The following is a 16,561-nucleotide window of genomic DNA, read 5'->3' on the forward strand; positions in this document are numbered from 1 at the left end:
CAGTAATAATTTTTGTGATTTTGTTGTCAGCACATTCAACTATGTAAAGACGAAAGTATTTCATACGATTAGTTCATTCATTCAGATCTAGGATGTGTCATCTTAGTGTTCCCTTAATTTTTTATTTTTTTTTGAGCAGTGTATATGGGTTTATAGTTTAATGGTACAAACAGGAAAATGGAGCCATTGTAGAGAATATATACAAAAAAATACTTTATTCAATGAAACAAAAAATACATAAAAAGTACAGGACTCCCACCCAAGGCGGGAAAAGAACAGCGAGGGTGACCCCTCAGGACGCAAAGATGAGCTAAAGTAGGCAAAAAATGCTTAAATCTAATTATAAAAAGTGTAAAACACTACAATCAAAACAGTGACCAACAAAGGGGCTACAAGAACCAGCAAGTTAAATGCAGTAATAAACATACTTATACAGAGTGCTCCAGAGGGACCTAAGGGAACACCACCCCAACACTGCGTTTTGGGACCGAAGCCTTTCTCAAGGGGTGCTATAGCTTGACAATTCAGAGAATCAGTCAGATGAGCGTGAACTCAATTTTAATAATGGAAGTAAATATCATGTGATGGTGGGATTGTAGATGAAATAATGGGAGTGACTCTAAAGTGATGGGCGGGATTATTATGGGATTATGCCTAATACGCACCCCTGACTGTATAACCCCACCCATCACTTTATAGTCACTCTCATTACTAAAATTAAGTTAACACCTATCTGACTTATTCCCTCAATTGTCAAACTATAAACCCTCATATTTTAGGAACAGGAGGTCTTTACTCATTCTTATGATTTGCATGTGATCAAGACAAAATAAGACTGAACAATTCTCCTTTCTCCTGCAGGGGTGGAGCGCTGCTCACTTCAACAAGTGGACCTGGCTTCCATTTAATGCTCCCGTTCATAACCTCCTTCAAGTCTGTACAGGTACGTGCACAGCAGTCATCTTGCGTATAGCGTTCTTCTCAGGGCATATTCAGAGAAAGAAAGGAAGGCACCTCATGTGCGGGATCAGTAGATCTTGCAGGTGGGGGTAGGGGACGGTGATTCCCAAGCCGCTTACCAAAGTTGGTTGTGCGCCCACACACAACAAGGTTAAGAGCAGAAGAGATATGGAAGAAGGTCCACTGCAGCCCTCCTGGGTGAGAGTAAAATCAAAAACGAATGACCAGGGAGTCAGGAGTCTGTCCGGCGCAGAGAGGAACCATCAGGCAGCCAAGTAAAATCAATGGATTTATTAGATGCAACGCGTTTCGCTGCGCATGCGCAGCGAAACGCGTTGCATCTAATAAATCCATTGATTTTACTTGGCTGCCTGATGGTTCCTCTCTGCGCCGGACAGACTCCTGACTCCCTGGTCATTCGTTTTTGATTTTACTCTCAGGGCATATTGGCACTCACACTTCTATGAGCCAGTGCATCAGAGTGGCCACAATGTAGCATTGGTTTGAGTGCATATTTCTTCTCCAAAATCCAGGGGTCTGGGCAGTAGGACATTGGAGCTGTTGTCCATGTTCTGCTTTAAAGATTACCTGCCAAAGAGGGATTATGTTCTTCGTTGTCTGTTCCCCTCTTCATCCTGAGTCTCCCCCGCACTTTCTTTTTTGATTTTGCCCATTATTTTTTGAGTTATGCCTTTATAATGTCTGCTCACTGTCTGTGAGCTCTTTCTGCTGCACAGCGCTCGCTCCTGCCTGCATGATTGACAGACAGGGAGCTAGAGATATGCAGATCCGCATTCATGTCCCGCCCCACCAGCACTTCCGGAGTTCAGACTTGTGCCAGTACGGCACAAGTCCGAGGGCTATGCAGGGCCTGCTGAACGCTACAGAACAGAGACCCCTAGTGGCCACTTTTTCAAAGGTAAAAAACTGATGGAAAGATATTTTTTTTTTTATGAAGATATATGGCAATAGGCATAGCATTACATAAGGAATAACATAGCAAAAGTTTTACTTGATGACAGGTTCTCATTAAGCTGCCATATACAGTGGTCCCTCAAGTTACAATATGAATTGGTTCCAGGACAACAATTGTATGTTGAAACCATTGTATTTTGAGACCAGAACTCTATGGAAACCTGATAATTGGTTCTGAAGCCACCAAAATGTCATCCAAAAATAGAAAAAAAGTGAGGATTAAAGAAAAATAAGTAGATAACTAATATAGATAAAGCAAGTCCTTACATATAAAAGTAAGAAAGATCTGCTGGGAGCTGTAAATCACTGTCTATGTCAGTGTTTCCCAAGCAGGGAGCCTCCAGCTATTGCAAAACTACAACTCCCAGCATGCCCGGACAGCCAAAGGCTGTCCAGGCATGCTGGGAGTTGTAGTTTTGCAACAGCTGGGGGCACCCTGCTTGGGAAACACTGGCCTATGTAGAGGACAGGAGCTTCTTCTGGGTCCTGTACAGTACATGCAATGCCCTAAAAAAGTAAAATGGAGTCGCCCTCACCTGGTGTCCAAAGGAGCAGGTAACCCTGGTACAGGTAAAGTGTGCAGAACATGTAATACCTCCCTGTACTGTAGGGGGCGCTACAAGACATCAGTCAGTGCATACGCTTCAGTAATTCAGATGTTTTACCAGTAAATTGCCCATGTTGATTGGTCAGTTCCTCCGGCCATTGAAACGTTGCACAGATCTGGACTGTCTGTAGTATTGTATGTTGAGTCTGGTTTCAACTTACAATGGTCCAGAAAAGACCATTGTATGTTGAAACTATTGTATGTTGAGGCCATTGTAGGTTGAGGGATCACTGTGTAAGCTTTCTACTTTCTTCCTTTCCTTCCTAATAGATAAATAACCAGAACTTAATAGGCATATTAACAGGAAATAAAATAAAGATAAGGGGATCTCTAACGTTTGCCCAGTCTTACGATTATTGGATAAAAGCTTCATAATGTGATTTGGTTGACATTATTTTAGCAGCTCATTTGTGATGATCGTGTTACCATAGATTAGTGGACATTACAGCTCCTGATGTGAATATAGAATTACTCTAATGCCCCATCTGTTCTTTAGAGCACATTACAGACAGACGAGGTGAAGAATGTCCCATGCGGCACAAGGTGAGTAGGTGCACACCATGACATGATGGACTTTTTGTTAGTGAACACAGTCAACAGTGAATGCCACATGGATCTATGGCATGCAGTATGAGTCTGGGATGGTGAACGGGCAGCAGCCATTTGTTTATAGGAATCCTAACCAGTACTTGTGTTCACACATCATGAGTGGGGTTTTAGTTCTAGCCCTTTTGCTAAAATATCAGAGAACCCATGATAAGGTCTGGCGCTTTTTTTTTTTTTTTCTTTTAAAGAAAGCACCCATGTGTTTTTTTTATTCTGTGCAATTCCTTTAACTTTAATTCAGTTTAATAGTGACTACAGAGGCTCCATCATTATCTTCATTGGGATCCCAAGTTTGACTAGTCAAAAGTTTCCTCACAAACCAATGATGGGGGGACATTGACCTGCTAGTGGATGACATAGCAGTTCAAATACAACCTTAAAGGGGTACTCCACCCCTAGACATCTTATCCCCATCCAAAAGATAGGGGATAAGATGTCTGATCGCGGGGGTCCCGCCGCTGCGGCCCCCCAGACATCTAGTGCACGGTGTGAACTTCGCTCCATGCCGGAGGACTGGCGATGCTGGGTGGAGGCTCGTCATGGCCACGTCCCACTCGTGATATCACAGCCACTGCCCCTCAATGCAAGTCTTGTTTTGTGTCAAAAGATTAAAGGGGTACGCCACCCCTAGACATCTTATCCCCTATCCAGTGTCAGGACCCCCGCGATCTCCCTGCTGCACCCGGCGTTCGTTCGACACGCCCCCTCACATAGACTTGCATTGAGGGGGCATGGCCGTGACCTCACGAGTCTCTGGCACTGCACCCGACGCTCTAAATGAAAGGATTGGGGATAGGGGATAAGATGTCTGATCGCTGCGGCACCCCAGAATCCGGTGCACGGTGCGAACGTCGCTCCATGCCGGATGACTGGCAATGCGGGGTGGAGGCTCGTCACGGCCATGCCCCGCTCATGATGTCACAGCCACGCCCCCTCAATGCAAGTCTATGGGAGGGGGCGTGATGTCACGAGCGTCCGACACTCTAAACGAACGCCGGGGGCAGCAGGGGGATCACTGGGTTCCCGACTCTGGATAGGGGATAAGATGTCTAGGGGTGGAGTACCCCTTTAATCTTTTGACACAAAACAAGTGCAATGCCTAGAGGACACAATATACAATGAGGTTGTGTCGCCCATCATAACAAATAGTGATACAGGTCAAATTTACTGTATATCACATGTTAATGAGAACATCCACACTCACACTGTTGGCTCCGAGTATAGAAAAAAAAGCCACTAGGTTATATATTCCGGGACAGTTGTTAGTACCTTTACATCTACTGCTTACACCAATAAAGTTACGACAATACTAGCCCTTTGTCTTGCATTGTCCCTTTGCATTGTCTTTAAGGAGCAAATAATGATTGATGCTAAATTAGAGAGGAACATGAACTCAGATAATGTTGTATGTTATTGCTGTGTAATCCTGTTTTTATTGTTGCTATGAGTTGACTGTTCCTTTGTTATTTTCTTTTAGCGGTGGTGTCATGATATATTTTGATCGGATAGAAGTGGTCAATTTCCTCATCTCTAGTGCAGGTCAGTAATGTTCGGCTTGAATTTCTATGCTATTCTTTGTAGATCATCACATGTTGGACTATTAGAGGCCATTACATAGACCACGACTTATCGGTACAATCTGTATGAACCACCCCCAGTGTCATATTCTGTCTCCATAAAGAACTTTTCTAATGGAATCTTATGCAAATCAAAGGCTGAGAATTTTGTAAGTGAAGGACATTTCAGCGTTTGGACAAATAACTTGAAAGCAGACTGCAGGGACATTACACATAATGCAGTAGTATAATACATGTGAAACATGTACAACTATCTCTTAGTCACACATTTGCTCCCTATGTGTTCTTTCTCAGTGTAGCAAGAGTGGGCAAGCTTCAGCAGCAGCCAATGGTGGTAACAGACTACATCTCCCATCATGCATTGCTAACATGTATTGCAGGCTGTACTCCCCTGGCTGCTGAAGAGCAAGTCTCCAGCCTCTTAGACACTTCATACTGTGCTCCCCCACTACTGAGCCACCCACATTAGTTCCTAGTTCCCATCGTCTGCTGATTTATATCCGGACAGCTCTCCCTCCTATAACACCTAGTGCTGCAACTAAGCATGTGCAACCGGCAAGCTAAGGCACAACACCTATAATAACCCTAGGTGACCAGCTATAAACATCACATTTTGGCCAGTTAGTGATTATGTGGGAAACTACTACAAAGAAAGGAAGCACAACAAGGTATGGACGACAGCTCACCAATGCTGACTACAATCATCTGTGCTCCTACTGGCCAGCAGCATCCCCGGACCAAGCAAGCAGGATCCAACAAAATGTCCAGCGCAGTATATGGGAAAAAATCAGGAGCGCTTAATTACGGATCAATGGATGCACGCAGGAACAATCGCCAACGCGTTTCGGATCAGATGGGATCCTTAACCCCTTAAGGACCCAGCCATTTTACACCTTAGGACCCGGCCATTTTTTGCACATCTGACCACTGTCACTTTAAACATTAATAACTCTGGAATGCTTTTAGTTATCATTCTGATTCCGAGATTGTTTTTTCGTGACATATTCTACTTTAACATAGTGGTAACATTTTGTGGTAACTTGCAGCCTTTCTTGGTGAAAAATCCCAAAATTTTATGAAAAATTTGAAAATTTTGCATTTTTCTAACTTTGAAGCTCTCTGCTTGTAAGGAAAATGGATATTCCAAATAATTTTTTTTTATTCACATATACAATATGTCTACTTAATGTTTGCATCATAAAATTGACATGTTTTTACTTTTGGAAGAGGGCTTCAAAGTTCAGCAGCAATTTTCCAATTTTTCGCAAAATTTCCAAAATCACAATTTTTCAGGGACCAGTTCAGGTTTGCAGTGGATTTGAAGGGTCTTCATCTTAGAAATACCCCACAAATGACCCCATTATAAAAACTGCACCCCCAAAGTATTCAAAATGACATTGAGTCAGCATTTTAACCCTTTAGGTGTTTCACAGGAATAGCAGCAAAGTGAAGGAGAAAATTCACAATCTTCATTTTTTACACTCTCATGTTCTTGTAGACCAAATGTTTGAATTTTTACAAGGGGTAAAAGGAGAAAATGGATTGTTATTTTTGTAGCCCAATTTCTCTCGAGTAAGCACATACCTCATATGTCTATGTAAAGTGTTTGGCGGGCTCAGTAGAGGGCTCAGAAGCGAAGGAGCGACAAGGGGATTTTGGAGAGTACGTTTTTCTGAAATGGTTTTTGGGGGGCATGTTGCATTTAGGAAGCCCCTATGGTGCCAGAACAGCAAAACCCCCCCACATGGCATACCATTTTGGAAACTAGACCCCTTGAGGAACGTAACAAGGAATAAAGTGAACCTTAATACCCCACAGGTGTTTCACGACTTTTGCATATGTAAAAAAATATATAATTTTTTTCACTAAAATGTGTGTTTCCCCCCAAATTTCAAATTTTTGCAAGGATTAATAGCAAAATACCCCCCAAAATTTGTAACCCCATCTCTTCTGAGTATGGAGGTACCCCATAAGTTGACCTGAAGTGCACTACGGGCGAACTACAATGCTCGGAAGAGGAGGAGTCATATTTGGCTTTTTGAGAGCAAATTTTGCTCGGGGGCATGTCGCATTTAGGAAGCCCCTATGGTGCCAGGACAGCAAAATAACCCCCACATGGCATACCATTTGGAAACGAGACCCCTTGAAGAACGTAACAAGGGGTACAGTGAGCATTTACCCCCCACTGGTGTCTGTCAGATCTTTGAAACAGTGGGCTGTTCAAAATGTTTTATTTGCACAGCCCACTGTTCCAAAGCTCTGTCAGACACCAGTGGGGTGTAAATTCTCACTGCACCCCTCATTACATTCCGTGAGGGGTGTAGTTTCCGAAATGGGGTCACATGTGTTTTTTTTTTTTTTTGCATTTGTCAAAACCGCTGTAACAATCAGCCACCCCTGTGCAAATCACCTCAAATGTACATGGTGCACTCTCCCTTCTGGGCCTTGTTGTGCGCCCCCAGAGGACTTTACGCCCACATATGGGGTATCTCCGTAGTCGGGAGAAATTGCTTTACAAATTTTGGGGGGCTTTTTTCCCTTTTACCTCTTGTCAAAATGAAAAGTATAGGGCAACACCAGCATGTTGGTGTAAAAAATTAATTTTTTTACACTAACATGCTGGTGTAGACCCCAACTTCCCCTTTTCATAAGGGGTGAAAGAAGAAAAAGCCCCCCAAAATTTGTTAGGCAATTTCTCCCGAGTACGGCGATACCCCATATGTGGCCCTAAACTGTTGCCTTGAAATACGACAGGGCTCCAAAGTGAGAGCGCCATGCCCATTTGAGGCCTGAATTAGGGATTTGCATAGGGGTGGGCATAGGGGTATTCTACGCCAGTTATTCCCAAACAGGGTGCCTCAAGCTGTTGCAAAACTCCCAGCATGCTTGGACAGTCAACGGCTGTCCGGCAATACTGGGAGTTGTTGTTTTGCAACAGCTGGAGGCTCCATTTTGGAAACAGTGGCGTACCAGACGTTATTCATTTTTATTGGGGAGGGGAGGGGGGCTGTGTAGGGGTATGTGTATATGTAGTGTTTTTTACTTTTTATTTTAGGGTAGTGTAGTGTTTTTAGGGTACAGTCACACGGGCGGGCGATTACAGCGAGTTTCCCGCTGCAAGTTTGAGCTGCCGCGCAAAATTTGCTACATCGCAAACTTGCAGCCTGATAATCACTGTAAGCCCCCTGCCCATGTGAATTTACCCTGTACATTCACAGGGGGGAACCTCCAGCTGTTGCAAAACTACAACTCCCAGCATGCACAGTCTATCAGTGCGTGCTGGTAGTTATAGTTTTGCAACAGCTAGAGGCACACGGGTTGGGAAACACTGAGTTAGGAAACAGACAATGTTTCCCAACCAGTGTGCCTCCAGTTGTTGCAAAACCACTACTCCCAAACATTCTCAGGCATGCTGGAAGTAGTAGTTCGGCAACATCTTTAGAGCCAGATGTTGCTGAACTACAACTCCCAGCATGCTTGGAGTCGTAGTTTTGCCACATCTGGAGGACTACAGTTTGCAGACCACTAATACAGTGGTTCCCAATCTGTGCCTTTCCAGATGTTGCAAAACTACAACTCCCAGTATGCCAAAACTGTCCAGGCATGCTGGGAGTTGTAGTTCTGCAACATCTGAAGGGCCTGGACAGTAAGGGCATGCTGAGGATGTGTAGTTTTGCAATATCTGGAAGGGCACAGTGGTCTCCAAACTGTGGACCTCCAGATGTTGCAAAACTGCAACTCCCAGCATGCCCAGACGCCAAGGGCTGTCTGGGCATGCTGGGAGTTGTGGTATACAGGGTCCCATTACAGCAATGCATGTCGCTTTACGGCGACGTGCATTGCTGCAAAGGGCCCGACCGCGGCTGAAGATCTACTCACCTGTCGCCGCCGCCGTCTTCATCGTCTGGATCCGGGTCTTCAGGGACGAGGTAAGTACCGGGGCCGGGCCCCAGCACTCCCCCGTCCCCCGCCACGTCCTCCGGTCTTCCTCCCGTCCTCTCCGGACTTCAAGGGGCCGGGCAGGACAGTAGGAAGTAACCCCCCCCTGCGATTGGTCGGTTACCTAACCGAAGAATCGCAGGGGATCGGAGGAGGTGGCAGGCTTGCCACCTCGCTCCTAGGCTCCAGCATGGTCCTGGCTGTCTGTGACAGCCGGGATCATGCGCAATTACCGGGCGGTCGGGTTCCAGAGACCCGATCAGCCCGGTATCGCCGCAGATCGCAAGGGCGATTTCCCTTGCGATTTGCGGCGATCGCCGACATGGGGGGGCCTACATGGCCCCCCTCGGCGTTTGCCCTGGATGCCTGCTGAAGGATTTCAGCAGGCATCCGCTTCTGATCTCTGCCCGGCGCGCGGCAGGGACCGGAAACCGCCAGGGCGTAAGTTTACGTCCTGGGTCCTTAAGTACAAGGGCGCCGGGGCGTAAAATTACGCCCTGGGTCCTGAACAGGTTAATCATGCCATGATTAAGGATCCCAATTGATTGAAATGCTTTGGTGATTGCTCCTGTGTGCATCCATTGATCCGTAATAAAGAGCTCCTGATTTTACTCTTTGGATACTACAAAGAAAGGGACTGTATTGCCTAGATATTTGACAGATACTGAAGCATTCTTTTTTTTCGTATCTGTGTCTATTTTCTGATTTGTACTTTTTATTTATTTAAGTGTGTACATTTATTATATGGCAACCATACAGCTTGACCTGGTTTTAACAGCATTTAGGAATATGCTTTACAGCAAGCCCTATGGACATAGGCAACAATAGGCCGGAGCTGTCCCATTTACATGAATGAGAAAGCTTTCTGGGCATGCTATGTGACCTTTAAAGAGGTCATTACATAGGGAGGGGGAGGCTGGGCTGTGAGATTTACCTATTGTCTTCTCTATCTACTGGTGTGACCTTTTACTGTAATTCCTTACAGATAACTTTCCAGGGGTCTCCTCCTTATTATCAGAACTGGAAGTTTGATAAACAGCTTAGTTTAAGGCCTTTTGGCCAAAATTGAAAATGCAAGATTTCAGGAGTATTATTAATTATAGTTAGTAAATTAGAAAATAAGGAGAAAAAAAAGCATCATAAAAAATGTTTAACATAAAAACTTCATTTTCCTTTAAAGTGTACCACCAATTGTATTTTCTAAAAATGACTTATTGTGTAGCATGATGATGTGAACACCAGAGAAAACACTATTCATTCTCTCTCTCTCCATCATTCTCTAGTGTATGATATAGTGAAGAACTTTACTGCAGATTATGATAAGGCACTGATCTTCAATAAGATCCACCATGAGCTCAACCAGTTCTGCAGCGTCCACACACTACAGGAGGTCTATATAGAACTCTTTGGTAAGTATCTCCTCTCACATCTATACCCTACACTCGTGCAATAGTGGGTGTGCGGTCCAGATGTATTCACAGGTAAGGCACATGTTAACCAAATCACGGATTTTGGAACAAATAAAGATTACATTTAGAAAATATGTTAGGTAAATTTTTATACTGTGTTTATTGGTAGTTATGGACAGATGGCATCACTTACTCACCTAAGGCTCTGTTCACACTGCTTTAAAAAGTTGCTCTGCCGCTAGACATCTTATCCTCTATATAAATGATACGGGATAAGATGTCTGATCGTGGGGGTCCTGCTGCTGGTATCCCCGCGATCTGCAGCAGCACCCGACGTCCTAAACTACTGCTGGGTTCCTACGGCAGTGGTCTTGACGTCACAGCCACGCCCCCTCATGATGTCACGCCACACAACCCTCCATTCATGTCTATGGGAGGGGGCGTGTCATGGCCTCCGGCTCTGAGAATTCTGAACAAAATGTCTAAAACGCTGGAGCACCGGAGTACCCTTTAAAGGGAACCAATCATCAGATTTTACCCTATAGAACGCTTGGCAAAGCGTTATATAGGGTAAAATCTTTATTTTCACCATTCCCGGGGGACGCTCCTGCCCTCCAGGGATGGTGAAGATATGAAGTTAGAAACTAGTCACCGCCGCCTCCGTAAGTAGTCCCCTGGGCGGGGAGCTCCACTCACCTACTCCCATTCTTCGGCCGGCAGCGACGCCCCCTCCGCTTGATTGATGGGCCGCGTCATCGCTCTGCTTTGTCTGTTCAGTGAGCGGAACAATGACACTGCCCGTCAATCAAGCGGAGGGGGCGTCGCTGCCAGCAGAAGAACGGGAGTAGGTGAGAAGAGCTCCCCGCCCAGGGGACTAATTACGGCCGTTGCGGTGACTAGTTTATAAGTTCATATCTTCACCATCCCTGGAGGCAGGAGCGTCCCCAGGGAATGGTGAGGACAACAATTTTACCCCATATATAACGCTTTACCAAGCATTATATAGGGTAAAATCTGATGATTGGTTCCCTTTAAATGCTGTCCATCCCAGCTATGTGTTGGCATCCAGTTGCAAAAGGGATACAGATGTATACTGTGGCACAAAGCAGCAGGCCTATTCACTTTAAAGTGTTATTCCAGGGAAAAAAAAAATAAAAATATATAATAAATATATATATATATATATATATATATATATATATATATATATATATATATAATAAATAAATATAAACTGGTTCCAGAAAGTTAAACAGATTTGTAAATTACTTCTATTAAAAAATCTTAAGCCTTCCAGTACTTATCAGCTGCTGAACTTGAGTTGCTCTTTTCTGTCTGACAACAGTGCTCTCTGCTGACACCTCTCTCAGTTTCGGGAACTGCACTGAGTAGAAGAGGTTTGCTATGGGGATTTGCTTCTACTCTGGACAGTTCCCGAGACACGTGTCATCAGAGAGCACTTAGAAAAGAGCAACTCAACTTCAGAAGCTCTTAAGTACTGAAAGGATTAAGATTTTTTTAATAGAAGTAATTTACAAATCTGTTTAACTTTCTGGAGCCAGTTGATGTATATAGAAAAAACTTTTTTTCCTGGATAACCCCTTAAATGGCCCAAACCCAGTCCACTAGTGACTACGCTGGGGCCCCTTCCTGCACCTACACATATTTTTGCTAGACCCAATAGCATGATCTGCTTTAAAGTATGACAGAATAACATGTACACTAGAAGTACATTTACCTGCTGCTATGCACCGTACTAGACATCGATATTCATTTTCTTGAAGGAATGCTGAGGTATAGCTGGGATGTACAGCGGTGTGACCCCAGCCCAACAGGTACATATATACATCCTGCAATGGTTACTAAATGAGTAGCAAGGTTAAAGTGCTGCTGTCCTCAAATAATGGTGCTTTAAAGAACAGCATCTGTAAGATGTTCATAAAGAGTTAAAAGTACTCATACTAGACAGGGTTTTCCTGCCTACACATCCTTTTCATGTGATCATCGTGAGTAGCACCCACAGACTGGTTCTGCCGGTCATTAATGGGACAAGGCTGCATTACCAAGCGCAGTTGCTGCTAAAAGGTGTTGTGCGACATTGATAAAGGTAAACAATAAAGCTCTCACAGAGCTTCGTCCAAACAGCTGATCTTTGGGGGCGCGGAGAGTTGAGCCCCCACCAACCTTGTATCGATGGCCTATCCTAAGTATTTGTTACCAAATTTAAAAACCTGGACAATTCCTCTGGTGTAAGTAGGGGACGCCATTGAACGACTAGGAATAAACCACATGTTAATTGTCTGAATAATTGGTTATGGAAACATAATAACAATTTGCTTGTCTTGATAACATTGTGGTAATACACATCTGTAATGATTATTGCTTACTGCAATGATATCAGAAATCACTTATATGCAAATGGGGTTACAAACTGGGGTGGCTTGTTTTTCCTCTGAACGAATCCTAATACTTGCCACCCATAAGGGTAACTTGCATGCAAAATTCGGTAAACATCTTCTATCTTCACTATGAGCTTCATATTTAACATTGGAAATGTGCCTTGAATTGTGCAGAAAGTCATTCTTATGCAGATTCTCGACCACTTGATGATGTAGTGTATCAAGTGACTCAGAGACCACCATGTGGAGGTGGACTACTTTCAAGCTTTATCCAACCAACCACATGTAGAGCTTGTGCGACTTAAAGGGGTACTCCGACACTTAGACATCTTATCCCCTATCCAAAGAATAGGGGATAAGATGCCTGATCGCGGGGATCCCGCCGCTGGGGACGCCCGTGATCTTGCATGCAGCACCCCAGTTAAAATCAGTCCCCGGAGCATGTTCGCTCCGGGTCTAATTACCGGCGACCACATGGCAGGCGGCGTGTGACGTCACGCCTCCGCCCCCGTGTGACGCCCCCTCCCATAGGCTTGCATTGAGGGGCGGAGCGTGACGTCACACCGGGGCGGAGGCGTGTCGTGTCACGTCGCCTGCCCCGAGGTCGCCGGTAATCAGACCCGGAGCGTACATGCTCCGGGTACTGATTTTAACTGGGGTGCAAAATCACGGGGGTCCCCAGCGGCGAGACCCCCGCGATCAGGCATCTTAAAAGATGTCTAAGCGCCGGAGTACCCCTTTAATCTGAGATGCCTTCAGCAGGAAAGATAGTAACCGGCAAGGCCTGTCTGGATATGAGAGTATATAGAATTTGGCGATGACGTGCCTCTTGACAAGACTCTCGCAGATACCTCTATCACAGGTTTCACAGTCTTATCCACTGGCACTGTATGGTATGGGTAGTTAGTGAGAGACCACCCTGTGTTATCAGGTAGGGAGAGCTTGTCTATGAGTTGCTTTTTGATACACGTCGAAACACAGGAGGGACTATAATGTGACTCCTGGATTCTTCCTGGTCATCATTTCAGAATAATTCTTAGCTTAAAAATTCCTAGTAGACTTAATTCTAGGCACATTTCCGAGGTTAAACATGTAGCCCATAGTAGAGACAGAAGATATTGACCGATCAGAACTAAGGGTCTATTCATACAGCAGAAATTCCGTCTCAAATTAAAGGGGTACTCTGGTAGAAATTATTTTTTTTTTTAAATCAACTGGTGCCAGAAAGTTAAACAGATTTGTAAATTACTTTAATAAAAAAATGTAATCCTTCCAGTACTTATTAGCTGCTGAATACTACAAAGGAAATTATTTTCTTTTTGGAACACAGAGCTCTCTGCTGACATCATGACCATAGTGCTCTCTGCTGACATCTCTGTCCATTTTAGGAACTGTCCAGAGCAGCATATGTTTGCTATGGGGATTTTCTCTTACTCTGGACAGTTCTTAAAATGGACAGAGATGTCAGCAGAGAGCACTGTGCTCATGATGTCAGCAGAGAGCACTGTGTTCCAAAAAGAAAATAATTTCCTCTGTATTATTCAGCAGCTAATAAGTACTGGAAGGATTAAGATTTTTTTTTAGAGAAATAATTTACATATCTGTTTAACTTTCTGGCACCAATTGATATAAAAATAAATAAATAAGTTTTCCACCGTAGTACCCCTTTAAAGCCCATAGACTTCTATGGAATTCCGCACTCCCATTCACACTTCTGAATTTCCGCAAGCGGAAATTCAGAAGTGTGATTGGGAGTGCGGAATTCCATAGAAGTCTATAGGCTTTAATTTGAGGTGGAATTCCGCAAGCAAAAATTCTGCCGTGTAAATAGATCCCAAGTTTTGCACGTGATTAGCCGGTGTAAGGGATTAGTTTCTGACGTGATTTTATGTGGCCTCTCCACAGATCAGATAGATGAGAACCTCAAGCTGGCGCTTCAGCAAGACCTCAATGAGATGGCGCCAGGATTGATTATCCAGGTATTGTCAGCTAGTGACTTATCAGAGCAGAGCTTGTTTTTTTTTGTTTAGTTTTTCTAGAAAATGCTTTGTTTTATAGGGGTTATCCCAAAATTAATAGTCATTGCCGATCCACAGGATAGGGGATAACTATATAAAAAGTTAAAAATCTGTTGGGACACCACCGATCATGAGTATGGAGGCCCCTTGTGCTTTGTTGTGGAAGTAAAGCTTTAGCCAGCTTTGCCCAAATGCCAATAGAATGTTAAAATAATAGAGGTTGGACTCCTATAAAGTAATGGCATAGCTTAGTGATATGTCAACACCTTAAAGGGGTTTTCCAGAAAAAAACTTTTTTATATATATCAACTGGCTCCAGAAAGTTAAACAGATTTGTAAATTACTTCTATTAAAAAAATCTTAATCCTTTCAGTACTTATGAGCTTCTGAAGTTAAGGTTGTTCTTTTCTGTCTAAGTCCTCTCTGATGACACCTGTCTAGGGAAACGCCCAGTTTAGAAGAGGTTTGCTATGGGGATTTGCTCCTAAACTGGGCGGTTCCCGAGACACGTGTCATCAGAGAGCACTTAGACAGAAAACAACAACCTTAACTTCAGAAGCTCATAAGTACTGAAAGGATTAAGATTTTTTAATAGAAGTAATTTACAAATCTGTTTAACTTTCTGGAGCCAGTGGATATATATATATATGTATGTATATGTATATGTATATATATATATATATATATATATATATAAAGTTTTTTCCTGGAACCTTTAAAGGTTGAGAATAGGAATGAAACCTTTGTTTGCATGTTATAATAGATGTGGCTGTTGATCTTCTATGCTCCTCTTTATCTCCTCTCTGTCTAGGCTGTCCGAGTCACAAAGCCAAATATCCCAGAAACAATCCGCAGAAACTATGAGCTCATGTAAGTTCTGCCTGCCTAAGGCACATAGGTCATAAGAAAATGAGAACTGTACAAACACGAGGTCATACACAGTGGATAATAAAATGACATCTTACGCTTGCAGCATCTGCTGTAATCTAGTTATCACAAGTAATTCTCACCATTGCAGATCATCCATGTTGTTTTCAGTTCTCCATATGACGTCTGCAGGACATACCAGGGATATATCCAATGACTGGGGATGAAATAAAAATAATAAAGTATACTTACCTGTCCAGCTCCTCCGCTGCTGCAGTCTCATCAGCTCCCTGTCCTTGGATTCTTCCCGTTTCCTGTGACATTGCGACCCCAAACAAGAATCATAGATAGATATAGGTTCTACGTCAACCCAGGTCAACAAATAAAGTTCCCAGAATAGAAAATTATAAATATAATGGGGAAGTGCCTAATATTTAACTTTTATTCTGTATAAATTGAAAACCACCAATTTGGTGGTTTTTAATTTATACCGAATAAAAGTTAAATATTAGGCACTTCCCCATTATATTTATAATTGCGAACCCCAAACCATGAAGAAATTACACCTTTATTAGAGGTACTTCGCTGTTCTGAACGCTGGAGCCTGCGTCGGGAGCTCGTGACGCCATAGCCCCGCCCCCTCACGGTGTCCCACCCCGCCCCCTCAATGCAAGTCTATGGGAGGGGGCGTGGCATCCGTCACGCCCCCTCCCATAGACTTGCATTGAGGGGCGGGCGTGTCATCATAAAGCGGGCGGGGCTATGACATCACGAGCTGCCGACACCAGCTCCAGCTTTTGGAAGCGGCGTAGCACTTTGAGAAGTTCCTTACACCCTTTGTATGTCCTACAGAAGCCTCAAGCAACCCCTAAAAAGTGCATGTAATATCTGAACCTAGGTAAAATTTGGCAATGATTGTCTCATGTCAGCGTGTGGCACATGTCTTTAAATTTTCAGGGAGAGTGAGAAGACCAAGCTCCTCATTGCTGCACAGAAACAGAAGGTGGTGGAAAAGGAAGCGGAAACTGAGAGGAAAAAGGCTGTGATCGGTGGGTCACCTAAATCCCTGCAGTAAAGGGTGGTTCTTAGTTATCAGGGACATGGAATAAACCAGTCAGGCTATGTCTATTCAAAACGAAACCCGAAAGTTATTATCCCAATTTATTTTCCTCACAGATATTGTATAGGACATTTCTTGTCAGTG

General features: G+C 43.8%; 1 protein-coding gene across 2 annotated transcripts in view; it reads left to right on the top strand.

Annotated features, from left to right (window-relative positions):
• ERLIN2 (ER lipid raft associated 2) overlaps positions 1-16,561 on the top strand; it is a 47,142-nt gene that overhangs the window by 19,291 nt on the left and 11,290 nt on the right. For both annotated transcript variants that reach the window (XM_056571525.1, XM_056571524.1), the window contains exons 3-9: positions 862-943; positions 3,039-3,085; positions 4,626-4,687; positions 9,948-10,073; positions 14,378-14,451; positions 15,302-15,360; positions 16,315-16,406. In XM_056571525.1, coding sequence (XP_056427500.1) covers positions 862-943; positions 3,039-3,085; positions 4,626-4,687; positions 9,948-10,073; positions 14,378-14,451; positions 15,302-15,360; positions 16,315-16,406 — 542 coding nt within the window. The remainder of the gene's footprint in view (positions 1-861; positions 944-3,038; positions 3,086-4,625; positions 4,688-9,947; positions 10,074-14,377; positions 14,452-15,301; positions 15,361-16,314; positions 16,407-16,561) is intronic.

Source organism: Hyla sarda, chromosome 4 (genome assembly GCF_029499605.1).
Source record: "Hyla sarda isolate aHylSar1 chromosome 4, aHylSar1.hap1, whole genome shotgun sequence".
NCBI classification, from domain to species: domain Eukaryota; kingdom Metazoa; phylum Chordata; class Amphibia; order Anura; family Hylidae; genus Hyla; species Hyla sarda.